The 12,580-nt window shown below is 39.6% G+C and overlaps 2 protein-coding genes across 9 annotated transcripts in view; one reads left to right on the top strand and one right to left on the bottom strand.

Annotated features, from left to right (window-relative positions):
- Window positions 1–404: 404 nt before the first annotated feature.
- zdhhc6 (zinc finger DHHC-type palmitoyltransferase 6) lies at window positions 405–5,470 on the bottom strand. Of its 4 annotated transcripts, none has more exons than XM_069691752.1 (11): window positions 5,372–5,470; window positions 3,840–4,405; window positions 3,605–3,696; window positions 3,114–3,273; window positions 2,851–3,009; window positions 2,520–2,573; window positions 2,088–2,255; window positions 1,785–1,826; window positions 1,531–1,679; window positions 1,362–1,408; window positions 405–1,276 (listed from the first exon to the last, which is right to left on the bottom strand). In XM_069691752.1, the coding sequence occupies exons 2-11, from the start codon at window positions 4,104–4,106 to the stop codon at window positions 1,176–1,178; spliced, it is 1,239 nt and encodes a 412-aa protein (XP_069547853.1). In that variant the 5' UTR covers window positions 4,107–4,405; window positions 5,372–5,470; the 3' UTR covers window positions 405–1,175. The 4 variants fall into 4 exon arrangements, with proteins under 4 accessions (XP_069547853.1, XP_069547856.1, XP_069547854.1 ...); XM_069691755.1 differs by having other exon boundaries at window positions 1,531–1,676; XM_069691753.1 differs by having other exon boundaries at window positions 5,302–5,377.
- Window positions 5,471–5,677: 207 nt separating this feature from the next.
- vti1a (vesicle transport through interaction with t-SNAREs 1A) overlaps window positions 5,678–12,580 on the top strand; it is a 150,025-nt gene continuing 143,122 nt past the window's right edge. For all 5 annotated transcript variants that reach the window (XR_011310640.1, XM_069691830.1, XM_069691829.1 and 2 more), the window contains exons 1-2: window positions 5,678–5,864; window positions 11,661–11,719. Coding sequence is in view for 4 of the 5 variants with exons in the window: in XM_069691830.1 (XP_069547931.1) it covers window positions 5,771–5,864; window positions 11,661–11,719 (153 nt within the window). In the remaining variant the exon portion in view is untranslated. The remainder of the gene's footprint in view (window positions 5,865–11,660; window positions 11,720–12,580) is intronic.

The following is a 12,580-nucleotide window of genomic DNA, read 5'->3' as shown; positions in this document are numbered from 1 at the left end:
AATGTATATTTTTCTGATTCTTACTGTATGTCTTCACAGTATTCAGTGTTTCTGGAGAATCTAAAGAATCTTGTCCCTGTGTGTGTCTCTCTGTGTGCAAATGGTACTCGTGAGCAAAATGTTTAAACCACTTACCTTTCATGAAGACTTAAGCCTACTTTTTTTTTAAATAAGTAATGCGTTTGGAGCCCAAAATGGTTTCCTGTTCACATTGTAATGTTTTATAAAACAAAGGAATAACAATTACACAAGTAGATATGATTGTTTGGTTGATTTGACCACCAACTTTCACTGGAGAACGAATTGCAAACGTTTGTTGTGTAATGTTCTACAAATGTTCATTGAGGGGGATGTACGTTGTAAGGGAAACTGTTAAATGACTGATGGAGCCAGAAGATACGTCATTTAATATTAAAATGAGATTTTATTATTTGAGCAACATATAAAATGATGAACTGCAGAATGTACTTTGCTAAAAATATTTTATGCATTTAAAGTTTTAAACAATTTTAGAAATCTTTAGACTTTGATTATCAGTATGTGTGAGACTTATTGAAAAAAATGTCAAATTACTGTTTGACTTTAAGCCATTCAAGCTAGAGAATTCAAGGCAAACAACCACTCTTGTGGAAGATTTTTTTTTTAAATTTTCAATTTATTCTTTGAGGCCAACAGTTTGTTTTTACAAAAATAATAAAAAGAAATGAAGTGTTATCTCCATACTGTAGAAAGAGTTGCATGAAGCCCTAGGGTTAGCTGGGCAGAGGCATTGCATAAGTAGCAAAAAGGGGTATCAACACAAGTAAAAACAACAGATTCAAGTAAGAATTCATGTAATCATAATGATGTCACGTTAAAGCCTGGTGACTTTGTGAAAATTAAGACTCTTGTTGGGTTTTACTATTAGTCAGAGGAATCAAACTGAACCCATGGGACCAGCCTCCTCAAAACATTTGACAGCAAAGTGCTAAGTGTGACTAAAAGAACTATGTTGCCTTAGAAATATAAGTTAAGACTGAAATGTGAGGAAAAATTGTAATCAAGGTGTGACATTTTTGATGGTAAACCTGCAGCATCAGGCATGACATCTTCAGGGGATGTATGTTTATGAACGTGGACAGACACCTTCAGTTCAGTTTAACTCCCCTGCTTTACATAAAGCCTGTTGAAATGTATTAATTTACTTTCTTATCGCTGGTGCTATCACTGGCAGCTGTGTCGTAATGGCACTTCTCCACACATCGCCTTGGAAACCATCCCCTTATACGATCTCCAGCTAAAGGCCAAAACAGAAAGAAGACAATGATGCATTTGCTTCAGTGAATTTAAAAAAATTAAAAGCTAAAAGAATCTGGTCTCACCTCTCATTTGCTCCTCAATCATAACTTTGTCTCCGTACATCCACCATCTGAAGGAAAAAATATAAGACAGTTTTAGACTCGCAGCAAATCCTTAATTGTACGCATAATCAATCAGAGACCAGAAGAAACAACTCCATTGCGATCACAGTTTCTGTGTTGATAAACGTACTTGGTGCCGCGAGTGGCCAGGATGGTGTCCCCCTTGTTGAGGGGGATCCTGGGCTCCTCGGTGCAGGGGGTTCTGAAAAAGGTTTGGAGACCCTTGTTGAGAGGGCAGCAAGCCCCATTATAATCCTCCACGGCTCGGTACTGGACCTGCTGGACGAGGCAAACATGATATCTGGTTATTCTACTGCTCTGACCATAATCTCAGATCAGACAGGATACTTGTTTGGGTGTATAACGGACTTGGCAGGTACTTACACTTCTCACCCGTTTATCAGCTTTCTGCTTCAGCTGCTCGATCTGTTTAACAAGGAACAACACATTTAAAGTCACTATTCTTAAAAAAAAATTTAACTTTCACCTCAATGTTTAACGTTAAATGTATCAGGAGGAATAATCATAGCACAAATTGCTTTACAGCGTCATTTATAATTTAACAGAAAGATATGCCAGCGCCCATAAGAACAATAACAGGCAAAAAACAACAACAACAACAAAAAAAAACAGGTACAGCAACAGCAATGCACACATTAAACAACTCAACAAACAAACTGAACCTACAGTTAAGGTGTGCTGGTGACACTTGGGATGGACGGGCCATTCAATGCCGTCACCTTTGGGTGTCCCTGACCACGTAAAGACTTGCTTGAAATTCAGCCAGCGGCTGCCGAGGTCATAAGGGAAGATGAACTCCTCCCCTGTTTGGTAATGCTGTATTCTGTCTTTGGCCTGGAGAAAAACACAACAGGAATGGTAGCGTTTGTTTGTGTGTGTGTGTGTGTGTGTGTGTGTGTGCGTGTGGTGTCAAGTTTCTCTTGACCTATAATGATCCAATGTTGAAAACATGTTAATTATAAACCCTTCAATATTGTGCAAATAAAAAAGCACTTTGACAGCCTACATTATTGTTTGTAGATCAAACAATAGAAAAAACAAGTCCTTGATTTACATTAACATGACATGACATGAACAAAGTCAGTGAGACTTTCTGACCTTTTCCTCGATCCAGGACTCGATCGAAGTCTTATTGCGAAGGATGACTTTCATCTGAAAAGGACAGACTTAATTCATTACCAGTCAGTTTTTATTTTCTTAAATAAATACATTTATTAGTGCATCATTAATTTGTCCTGGATGTGCCCTGAAAATATCCCAATGTCACATTCTTAAAATCATTTTTACTTTACTTTTGTGGCCTGGCAAATATCAGTCTGCATTTTGTTAGGGGTAGCTGTAATTTCAATGTCTTGTAGCCGTAGTCGTAGATTGTGGTCATGTAGCCAACCGCTTGTGTAAAATGCAAAACCTGAGGAAAAAAACTTACCTGTATGAAGAAAAGCATACCAACGGCAATAGTGGTGCCCAGAGCCAAGCCTAAGGCAAAGAGTGTGGCTGCAAAGGCGGGCACACTGAAGGGCATGAGGGGCTGGAACTGACGCACCGCACTCATATCAATCTTCACAGTACTCCAGCCAAATGATATCTGCGATGAGGAAAAGGAGAACTAGTGAGGACTTGTGCCTAAAGCTGCAATGCCAGGAACATCAAAAGCCACGTCTAGCTGAGGCAAGGTGACCACTCACTCACCCTCTCATATAGCTGTGTGTACATGGTCATAATGAAGATAATGGCGGCATGCGAGCAGCCCAGCGGAGCCAGCAGCAGGAAGCTGGTGAAGTAGGCGTGGTTCACGTGGCCGCAACAGTTGTTGATCCACGGGCAGTGGTGGTCCATCTTCATCACACACCTGAGGGAGGGGAGGCAGAGGAGCAGAGGAGCGCCAGGGGCCTTGACTGGGTGCTTGGGAGAATATATAGCGATAGGTTCATCAGCAAGCCACCTTGCATCTGATAGTCTGACTGTCAGAGTTCGTCATTTGTGGGCACAATCATTATTAAAAACCCATACTTTGCTGTCACATGTGCAGCACTTGATAGGCACCAAAGAGCCCTGGATGGGCAGGAATGACATGCAGTCCGGGCGTACATGATACAACAGTAGAAGACGAACAAGCCCAAGGTCCATCTCGTATAGGTGAGAAAAAAAAACTACTTTACTTTGGTAATAAATGTAATTACCTGTTACACTTTCGACAATGGTGGGATCTGGGAGCCTTGTACCCCGGGCACACCCGGCAGTATTGTAAGTACTGGGTATCCTGTGGATTCTCCTGTTTCAAGATAAACAAATAAGTTAGATTGCCTAATGTATCTTTACTGCTATTACATGGCTGACATAGTCCCAAAATGTTCAACGACAATCTCAACAAACACAAGTGGAAAAAAAAAAAGTTGCAGGGATTTTTGTCCTTACTGGTGTCCAGCCAAGAGGAATGTATCCGGGTCCAACAAACATAGCATTGAAGTAGTTGTAGAGGATGAGGACAGTCCAGTTGATGAGCATTAAGAAATTAATGCTGCCTCCTGTAGTGTCCAGTGGCCAGTACCAGATAATGGAGTCCAGAATTGCCATGGTGGAGCATATAGCAATGACAGACAGAGCTATGACAGGGCCCCAGTGGCACAATCTCCGAACCTCATGGAGGTTCTCAAACGTCACAAACATTGACAGGAAGTTCATTTTTTTTTGTTTTCCTTTTCCCCCAATGCAAGGTAGGTAACAAGTATTTGGGCTGTTGAATTTTCTTAAATGTATCGACCAAGCTTCGATGTATTACTTCCTCCCTTTACTATCTCGCAAAGTCAGCGGTACAGACGATGCACATATTTCTTCTCGTCTTCCGAGTACCCAGCAACTGGCCTGCTCTTGAGTCACCGGGGTTTTCCGTGTCCCACCGTTTCTTGCCCTGGCAAAGAGCAGCATCCTCTCCGGCCAATCTTTGAAGCACACTATCCTTGCAACAGACTCAGATTCCCCATCTGAGAAAGAGAGAGGGGGAGTATTTTTAGAACATAACCGGTGCTACGACATTTCATTTCAGGACGCAAGTCTTTCAGGGTAAAATACAGACAGCGCCTGCAGTCACGGGGATGCTCAGTCTGGTGCCGTTACATGTGACGTCTGTTTTTGTTTGTATACAACTGAACACTTCTTTTTTTATATATATATATATATATATATATATATATATATATATATATCCACTTTTTGTTGGGGCTGTTTGACAAAAGCTCTTAGTTCAGCTGTCATTTTGAGTCTGCACCGCCGTACGTCTATTATACAAATAATTTGAACAATGTATGAGTCTAAATCTTCCACTTTTATCAAAACATTTTTTATTTATTTTTTATATAAATGTCATTCTTGGGTGATTTAATCACTGCCATATTGCAATATCGATCTGGAACATTCAAATGTAATTCATTAGAACAAGCAGGTTTTTTTTTTAGATAACATATTAAAACATACCATATTACATCTTTTCCAGGAAAATAACTCACTGCACAAAAAAAAAAACATTTACACTCAATAGTGACTAATTAGCTCGTGTTATCAAGCTAGCTAATTCGCACCAAGAAAAAAAAAAACATTGCGGTTTTATATTTAAGCTTTCTGCCCATTTTTAAATGTACAGGCCAGACAGGTGGCACCACTCCGGTTTAAAAAAAAAATAATAACTGGATAGGTGACTAATGTTTTCCTTTGCTCAGAAATATATGTCTCGTTTTAGCAGGATGGGTTAGCGGACTAACGTTAGCCTGCTCGGCAGCATTTATAAGATCCACGTTTCACGATGAATTATTGCCCTCCTCCTCCCCAGACGCAAAGATTAAACACCGACATGAAGATATAAACAACTGCCTTCTGGTATTACCCGTATATGCGCCGTTTTTTTTTTTTTTTTTTATGAATAGAGAAGCAAGCTGTCACTTTAAATTACAAACCTGGCCACTTCCTTGGTTGTTTTTTTTCTTCAATTTCTTCTGTGTACGAAGAGGAACCTTCCTCATGGTGTCTCAAAAACTACGACCGTCCGCCACTCGCGGGCCGTTTTAAACCCAGGAAATGTGTCTTAAATCGCCACAGGGTTGGGAATAATATTTATGTACTCATGTGCATTGGGTATAAATAAACGTGTTTTATTTATTTATTTTAAAAGTATACATTTCCCGAACCCCTCCCTTTCGATGTCGGAAAGAAAATATAAACAAGGTCCAGTTTCTTACCGGACACATTATGCTGTGACTCAAGGAAGGGACGCCATTCGAGGCTTGTTGTTATTATTATTTTGAGCTAACTGTCAACCAGAAAGCTACTTACCGGTTTAAAACTTAACCGTCGCAATGTCTTCAGACTTTGAAACCTACGAGCAGGACTTCGGGACCATCACAGCAGACGTAACTAACAAAATCGGAAGAATTCCCAAACTAAGTGGAGGTAAGGCCACTGCGTTTTATTCGCTGGGACCGCCGGGCTGATTTGCGAGCTATCGATTAGCTATCGAGTCTCAGCTGAGAAAGGCTCGTGTCATTTCATCCATTCAAATATTTCCTTCCGGCGAAGCGTTTATCACCAATAATGGCGAAACACAGTTGTAGTGGTGTTCTTGGTTTATAAAAGGAAACAGCGTCGCGTGTTAGTGGCTGGTTTATCAGCTTTGTATTTGGTGAAGAAAATGTGAAACACGAGCTCGGAGTCAAATGACGTGCCGGTTGTTGGGATGGACACGTGAGTCCGGGGCTACGACCCTTTTTATTATTCACGGTCATGTGGAGAAGCTGAAAGCATCTTCTAGTTACTTTGGTGAGAAGGTAAATATGAGTTGAAGTCGCTGAACCGCAGGGATAGAAAGTCAACTTTCACTGGAGTGATTTTTCTGTAACACGGTTTCATTTCATTCAGTTTTGATGATGAATTAACATTTGATGAGGATATGAATTTTGAGTGGCAACTGGCAGGTAGTAGCAGCCTGCGGCATCTAGTGGTCCAGCACTGACATGGTGGAGTAAATATTAAGACAACTTTTAGAAATGTGTTTCTTTTTTAACTCAAATTTGAATTGCAGACTGTATATTAAAGGAACAAAATGCCATAGGACAATATAAATCTGCAAAGGCAGAGAATAACTTTCATTCATTCAAATAGTTACGTCAAAGGAGGTGTGCAAAGTTATTGTCTGAATGGCCGTCTTTTTTCTGGAGGAGAGAATATATTTTATGTGCTGCTTGGTTTCATTATCAAATTTGGTAAATAGTGACTTGGAGTTATTAAATCTGGTTTTGTGAAGAGGAAATTTGACAAAGGGAATGTTCAGGTTGATAAAACACTATTCTTCGGTTTTAGTGCCACTACATGTTTTGAAACCAAACAATACATTCTCCAGGTGTAAAGTGAAATCGGAGTCAATATTATCAAAATTAACTAATTTAAGTGTAATTTAAGTCATGTAGTCATGTGGATGAGCTTAGTGTACAACATTTTTTTGCATACACTGCAAAGACTCCAAAAATGGAGTCACTAATAACTGTTTTGTTCTGAGTGGCTTTTAGTTACAAGTGAGTCACAAATATTTCAGGCTGGGTCACGTCAGCATGTTTAAAGTCACACATTTTTCACGTTTTTACCAAGAACCAACCCAATATTGTTGGACAGCAACCTCTCATTTAGATCTTTAATGTTTATGTTTATTATGTTTGTATCTGGCTCCTTTCACATTTAAGAAAGGCATTCAAAGTAGGTTAGAAGTGGGGATAACATTCAGCACAGGTGTTATGATTTGAGCTTCCAGTAAGTGGGCAGGAATTGAGTCCCATTCAGAATTAACTACAGTTAATAACAGAAATAGGATATGTTATCATTTCTATTGGTTTACATCATGGCAAAGTTACACATTTGAAAAAAACAGTATAATCTATCATTTTAATTAGGTAGATTGGTTCCAACTTTCCCCACAAATGAATGCAGATTTGTATATGGTTGGCAGTAGGCAGAGCTCTGTGAATACATGGCAAAGAGGATGGATGTATCACACACTCATGTGCTGCTTCTTTACTCAATGGTTAGAGCATAAAGGCTCACAGAGCAAAAAGGCTTTAGGGTTGAGATATATTTCCTTTTTGTTTGGCTATACAGCATAATGTCTGGTGCATTCAGATATGTCATTTGTATTTTACCTAAATGAGAAAAAAATTCATTGCAGACAAGCAGCGACCACAGTGACAAATATACAAAATTATTCTCAGGTGGGCTGTTTTAATATGTTTAGCCTATTATCCAGAAAGTTTATTTTCATTTAGGTGTTAATGTTGTACATGCAGCATCTTATTCTGTTATACCATTGGGTTTCACTTTCCCTGCTACAAGAGCTGTAAATGGACATCATCACTGGGCCGTTATTGTGACAATAATAGTCAGCTGTGAACTGTTTGTTCTCATGAGTGTGAACTTTGAATTGCACGTACTACCTTCAAAATTTGATACTAATACTAAGTTAGAAGTAGAAGTAAAACAATCATTTGGTTTGCATGTTTCAGAATTTGTAAAATTAAAATGACAGAAAGGGAGTCAGTTTGTGCAGCATCTTTTTCAATCTAACAGTCAATAATTCAACTAGTATTTTGCAGTGTGAAACAACTGTTTCTTTTGTTTTTATTGAAAAAAACAAAACAAAGCAAGAAAAAAAAAAAAGCTGTGTAAATGTGGGTGATTATTAAAATCAAATAATGAACTGGCTAAATTTCTGTTGTCCGCAACTAGTTGGCTACTGCTCATAGTGTCAACTTGCAATTTGTTTTCGGTTTTGACTGCTAAAAACTGCCAATCCCTACTTGGAACATTTATCTCCTCCTCTTGGCTCCCACTTGCTCATTGGTTTTTCAAAGGGGCATGCCTGTCACAAAACCTCGCCTGGCTGCATATTTCCAGTTTCGAATTGGCATCTTTGAAGTTTCATGGCAGCCCATTCCACAGAGTAATTTAACATTGCTTCCTCTCGCCATCTGTTGACTGTCAGAGTATGCCCATATGAATATGTACAAAGCTAGGAAACACATTACAACCATAAGTAGCTGTTCCATGTTTTCTTCCACCAATGGAATAGTTTACAGTTGAATTGCAGTTTCCTTCATTAAAGCTTTTCTTTCTTTATGTTTACTTTTTTTTTTAAATCCCTCTCGCTCTTGTTCCTCAGAAGTGGCTGCATTTGTCCTATTGTTTGACACCTCAATCCATCCATTATCTATACCCGCTTTATCCAGAGGAGGGTCACAAGGGGAGGAAGGGGGGGAAGGGAGGCTGGAGCTTATCCCAGCTCACTTTTGGGCGAAGGCAGGGTTCACCCTGGACAGGTCGCCAGTCTATCACAGGGCCAACACGTAGAGACAGACGGAAACAAAGACCATTCACGCACTCATTCACATCCTTGGGTGAGAACCTACGCAGGCACAGGGAGAACATGCAAACTCCACACAGAAAGGCCCAGGCCCGGATTCGAACACAGAACCTTTTTGCTGTGAGGCGACAATGCTAACCGCTGCACCGCCCTGTTTGACATCTATTTACTGTATATTGTATTTATATACATCCAGACAAAAGCTTTTTTTCGTGGTTGTTGTGGTATCTCACTGATTTATGTGTTACGTTGTATTATATTGCTGATAATGGAATAAATATGGAAAAAAAACGTCCTTGATTGTCTTTTTCATGAAACAATCAAATGAATGTGTTAGTTCCCATCCCCGCAAAACCATTCAGGGAATATTTGAATACCTAGGATCAAAGGTTTGATCCATGTAATTTTTTCACCTTTGTGTTTTCATGGCAAGACATTGCTTGTCAATCATTGACACACTCAAATATGGTGCATTTTTTCGAAGTTAAAAAACAATTGCCAGGCCCTGTGTTTCCTTTATTTGCCTTACTACTGTGTACAAAACTCCTCATCCGTCCGTCAGCAGGTTGTAGTCTTCGTAAATATCCATACATATTTCACAGCCCTCCAGCCCGAGCCCGAGTTTGAGTAAGAAAGCACCATCTCACCTTTCTCTGGATCGCCTCTGGCTGTTTACTGTGTAGGTTGTGAGGTTGGACACGGGTTTTAAAAATGAATTTGAGGACTGGCAAAAGGTAATGTTGGCCCATGGTGCCTGAGAAATGAAGATCTTGGCTTGGCTTTTCTTTTTTTACGATATTGCAATCCCACAAGTGGTAGCCTTGTGATTTGCTTTTGAGCTTGAAGTTTTGTTGACTTTGTATTTCAATTATTTAAAATGCTGTTAATTATTTATCACGTTAAAAAAACAGTTCTGCTTGCGATTCTTGATTTATTTCATTTAAAACATTTCCACTGGTGTAACTACTTTTGAGAATATATCTTAAAGGGCTGTTCATTTAAAAGTGAAATATTTGAATTGACTACTGCTGACATTTTATGTATGACTTGGATCACCTTTTCTCTGATTCTGAAGTGGACAACTGGCGTGGTGATATTTGCAGTGTCTTAAAAAAAAATTGATTTACCAAGATACTTTTTAAAGACATGAAGAGTTTAAAAAAAAAAAAAAAAAAGTATTTTGTCGCTATATATTTAAATGTCATTGTTTTGTTTTGGCAGACAGTAATACAACATGCACAATATACACAGTCATTTGTTTGATTAATTGGTTATCATCTTAAAAATGTAAAAACAATGAAAGAGCTCAAAATTGTTTGTTTTGTCTGACGGGCAACCAACAAGTTTAACAATTTTACTTCATAAGAATATGATTATGGAAATCATATTATAAGACAAATAATCAAAGCATTTAAAAAAAATCAGCTCGTCATGGTGAATTATTGCTCCATCTTGCTTACTTTCACAGTAAGGCTGCTGACATAACACCCGTAATGGACATGAAGCAGTCTTTATGAATGTTTTTATCTGTGATTATTAAGTGTCAGTTGGTCAATTATGAACTCATGAACACAAAAGTCAAGGTAGCCATCATGCTGTCTCTGCAGCTGGACGAACAGACAGGAAGAATTTAAACCAAGCAACAGTTGAGGGATGTGTCCTGCTTCTCCTTAAGTCCTGAATGAAGTCTCTCGCTCTGTTTTCATGTGTCCCGTGTTGCCGCTGCTGTCAGTTGCGTTGAAGAAGTTTGTGCAGATCCCATATCGATGATATTTGGGCTTCACTTTTGCATAGTGACAGGAAGTGGCGACGTGCCGTCCGTCTTTCCATAAAATCTTTGGGGTGTTGGTAGCTTTTCTTTTCTGTGATGACTTTGTGACAGCTATCGGTAGCTAAATCAACAGAAGTGCGATTCAGGAAAGCAAATCATTTATCGAAGGATCAGTCAGGCGCTTATGAAGCCATGACACTAATTGACAAGGTCATTTTAATAAAAATTGCCATTACAAAATACAACTGGTAAAAATGACATTGTGACATAATAACCGCTAAATAAATTTAAAAAAAAGAATCCCAAATATTGTGAAAATATATAGCTATAAGATATATAGCTTTTTCAATGATTTCATTATTACTTTGTTACTGCACCTAAAACATTTTGTCATCAAGGTTTTGCTCATTCTTCTCTTCCTTTTCTATTTGCTTCATGAAACTATGTTGTGTTTATGATGCTCGCTGAAAAAAAAATGTGTTGATGCTCGATCGCTAAACAACCGTACAAGACCTCTACGTTTCATGTTATTCCGTGTCACGGCGTAGAGCTAATTCCAGAACAAAGACCGGTTCAGCGTGCGTACCGAGGGCGGGTAACGCTGCTGCCTTAAATAACCATCGGATGTACTGTAGTTTACGTGCTTGTCTGGAACTCTTAAGTCCTAATGAGTTTCAATGGGTAATGTGGAAGAGCAGCCATGGGGTGAGGTGCAGAACAGTGCATTAGTCATTCTGAGTGGGACTCATACTTCTGGCAAGTGAGCAAAGCTGACACCTCCCTTCCCTTTGAGTTGGCATGAGGTGTCTCGCTGCTCCTCAACAGAAACCAACAAAGGCCTCATAGACGCCAATAACTAAGAGACATCAAATGTTGGCTCGTCGTGTGGAGAGAATGTGTAAATATATCTTCAAATGTGTCCTCGTGTGTTGTTTTCTCCCAGTCTCTTTCTTGCTCTCCCCCCCCCCCCCCCCCCTCTCTTCCCCCGGTGCGGGGGAGTTAGGTTGTTGTCATGAAGCGCTGTTCCTCCGTCGGCTGATCAATATGTTGCTGTTTTTTTTTTCCCTTTCAGAGGAGAAGACACAGCTGGTTCTAAATGTCGACAAACAGCTTGAAGAAGTCAGAGAGTTGGTACGTCTTTGATCAGTAATTTTCTCCTCTTCCCATTTCCTAAATAATGAATTTGTGGAAAGAGGGAGGGGACAATTTTCCCTGGCACCAGACAACAGCACCTGTATTATCCTGGTGGTGACATGACACACACACACACACACACACACACACACACACACACACACACACACACACACACACACACACACACACACACACACACACACACACACACACACACACACACACACACACACACACACACACACACACACACACATATACATACATACACACACCCACCCACCACATGGCGGAAAGGAGGCTTCCTCCTCACATGATTACTTTCCAGTAATCCGCTTTTAAGTGACACCCCTATGACACATTTCAAGCCATTATCTTGAGGTGGGAGTCTTCATGTTGCTGTTTAAAAAAATGAGCAAAGTCACCTGACAGAGACAAATTGTTGTTGCAGTTGTCTTGTTATGCCACAGTGATTAGTTTCCTCCCAATCTGCCACAGAGAGACCTGTCTACCCATGCATCAGATGTACTTGTGCTTCATTCACGGTGACTTTGTTGGGCCTGTGTGTGTCAGTGCAATGAAGGGGCCCTCATTTTTGATTGTGTATTTATTTACAGAACAGCCATCCTCTGTCGCAACTTTTATCACAGCTGAGTGACGCGAGCAGGAGGCATTTTATTTTTACAATCAACACTGGAACATATTAAAGTTAATGCCGCTGAAGTTTCTCATTTTCAAAGTTTTCAAAGTTGGATATTTTCAGAGTTGTCTCACGAGCGACTTTTTGTCATCGATGGAAACCTTTTTTGTGAGAAATGTATATTTGTATTTTAATGAACTGTAAACCTGTCAGTC

This window comes from Brachyistius frenatus, unplaced genomic scaffold, assembly GCF_029030835.1.
Source record: "Brachyistius frenatus isolate BFR_SWC_R1_liver_20210118 unplaced genomic scaffold, ASM2903083v1 Contig_11, whole genome shotgun sequence".
Classification (NCBI taxonomy): domain Eukaryota; kingdom Metazoa; phylum Chordata; class Actinopteri; family Embiotocidae; genus Brachyistius; species Brachyistius frenatus.
The sequence above is the reverse complement of the archived record's forward strand: the minus strand, read 5'-3'. Positions and strand labels throughout refer to the sequence as shown.

Bases quoted from the DNA above. Each gene is read 5' to 3' on its own strand.
- zdhhc6 (XM_069691752.1), bottom strand. From the start codon at position 4,106: ATGAACTTCCTGTCAATGTTTGTGACGTTTGAGAACCTCCATGAGGTT. The intron at 2,574-2,850 runs GTAAGTTTTTTT...TGTCCTTTTCAG, and splicing joins GTATGCTTTTCTTCATACAG to ATGAAAGTCATCCTTCGCAA. The intron at 1,827-2,087 runs GTAGGTTCAGTT...CTTGTTAAACAG, and splicing joins GTCACCAGCACACCTTAACT to ATCGAGCAGCTGAAGCAGAA.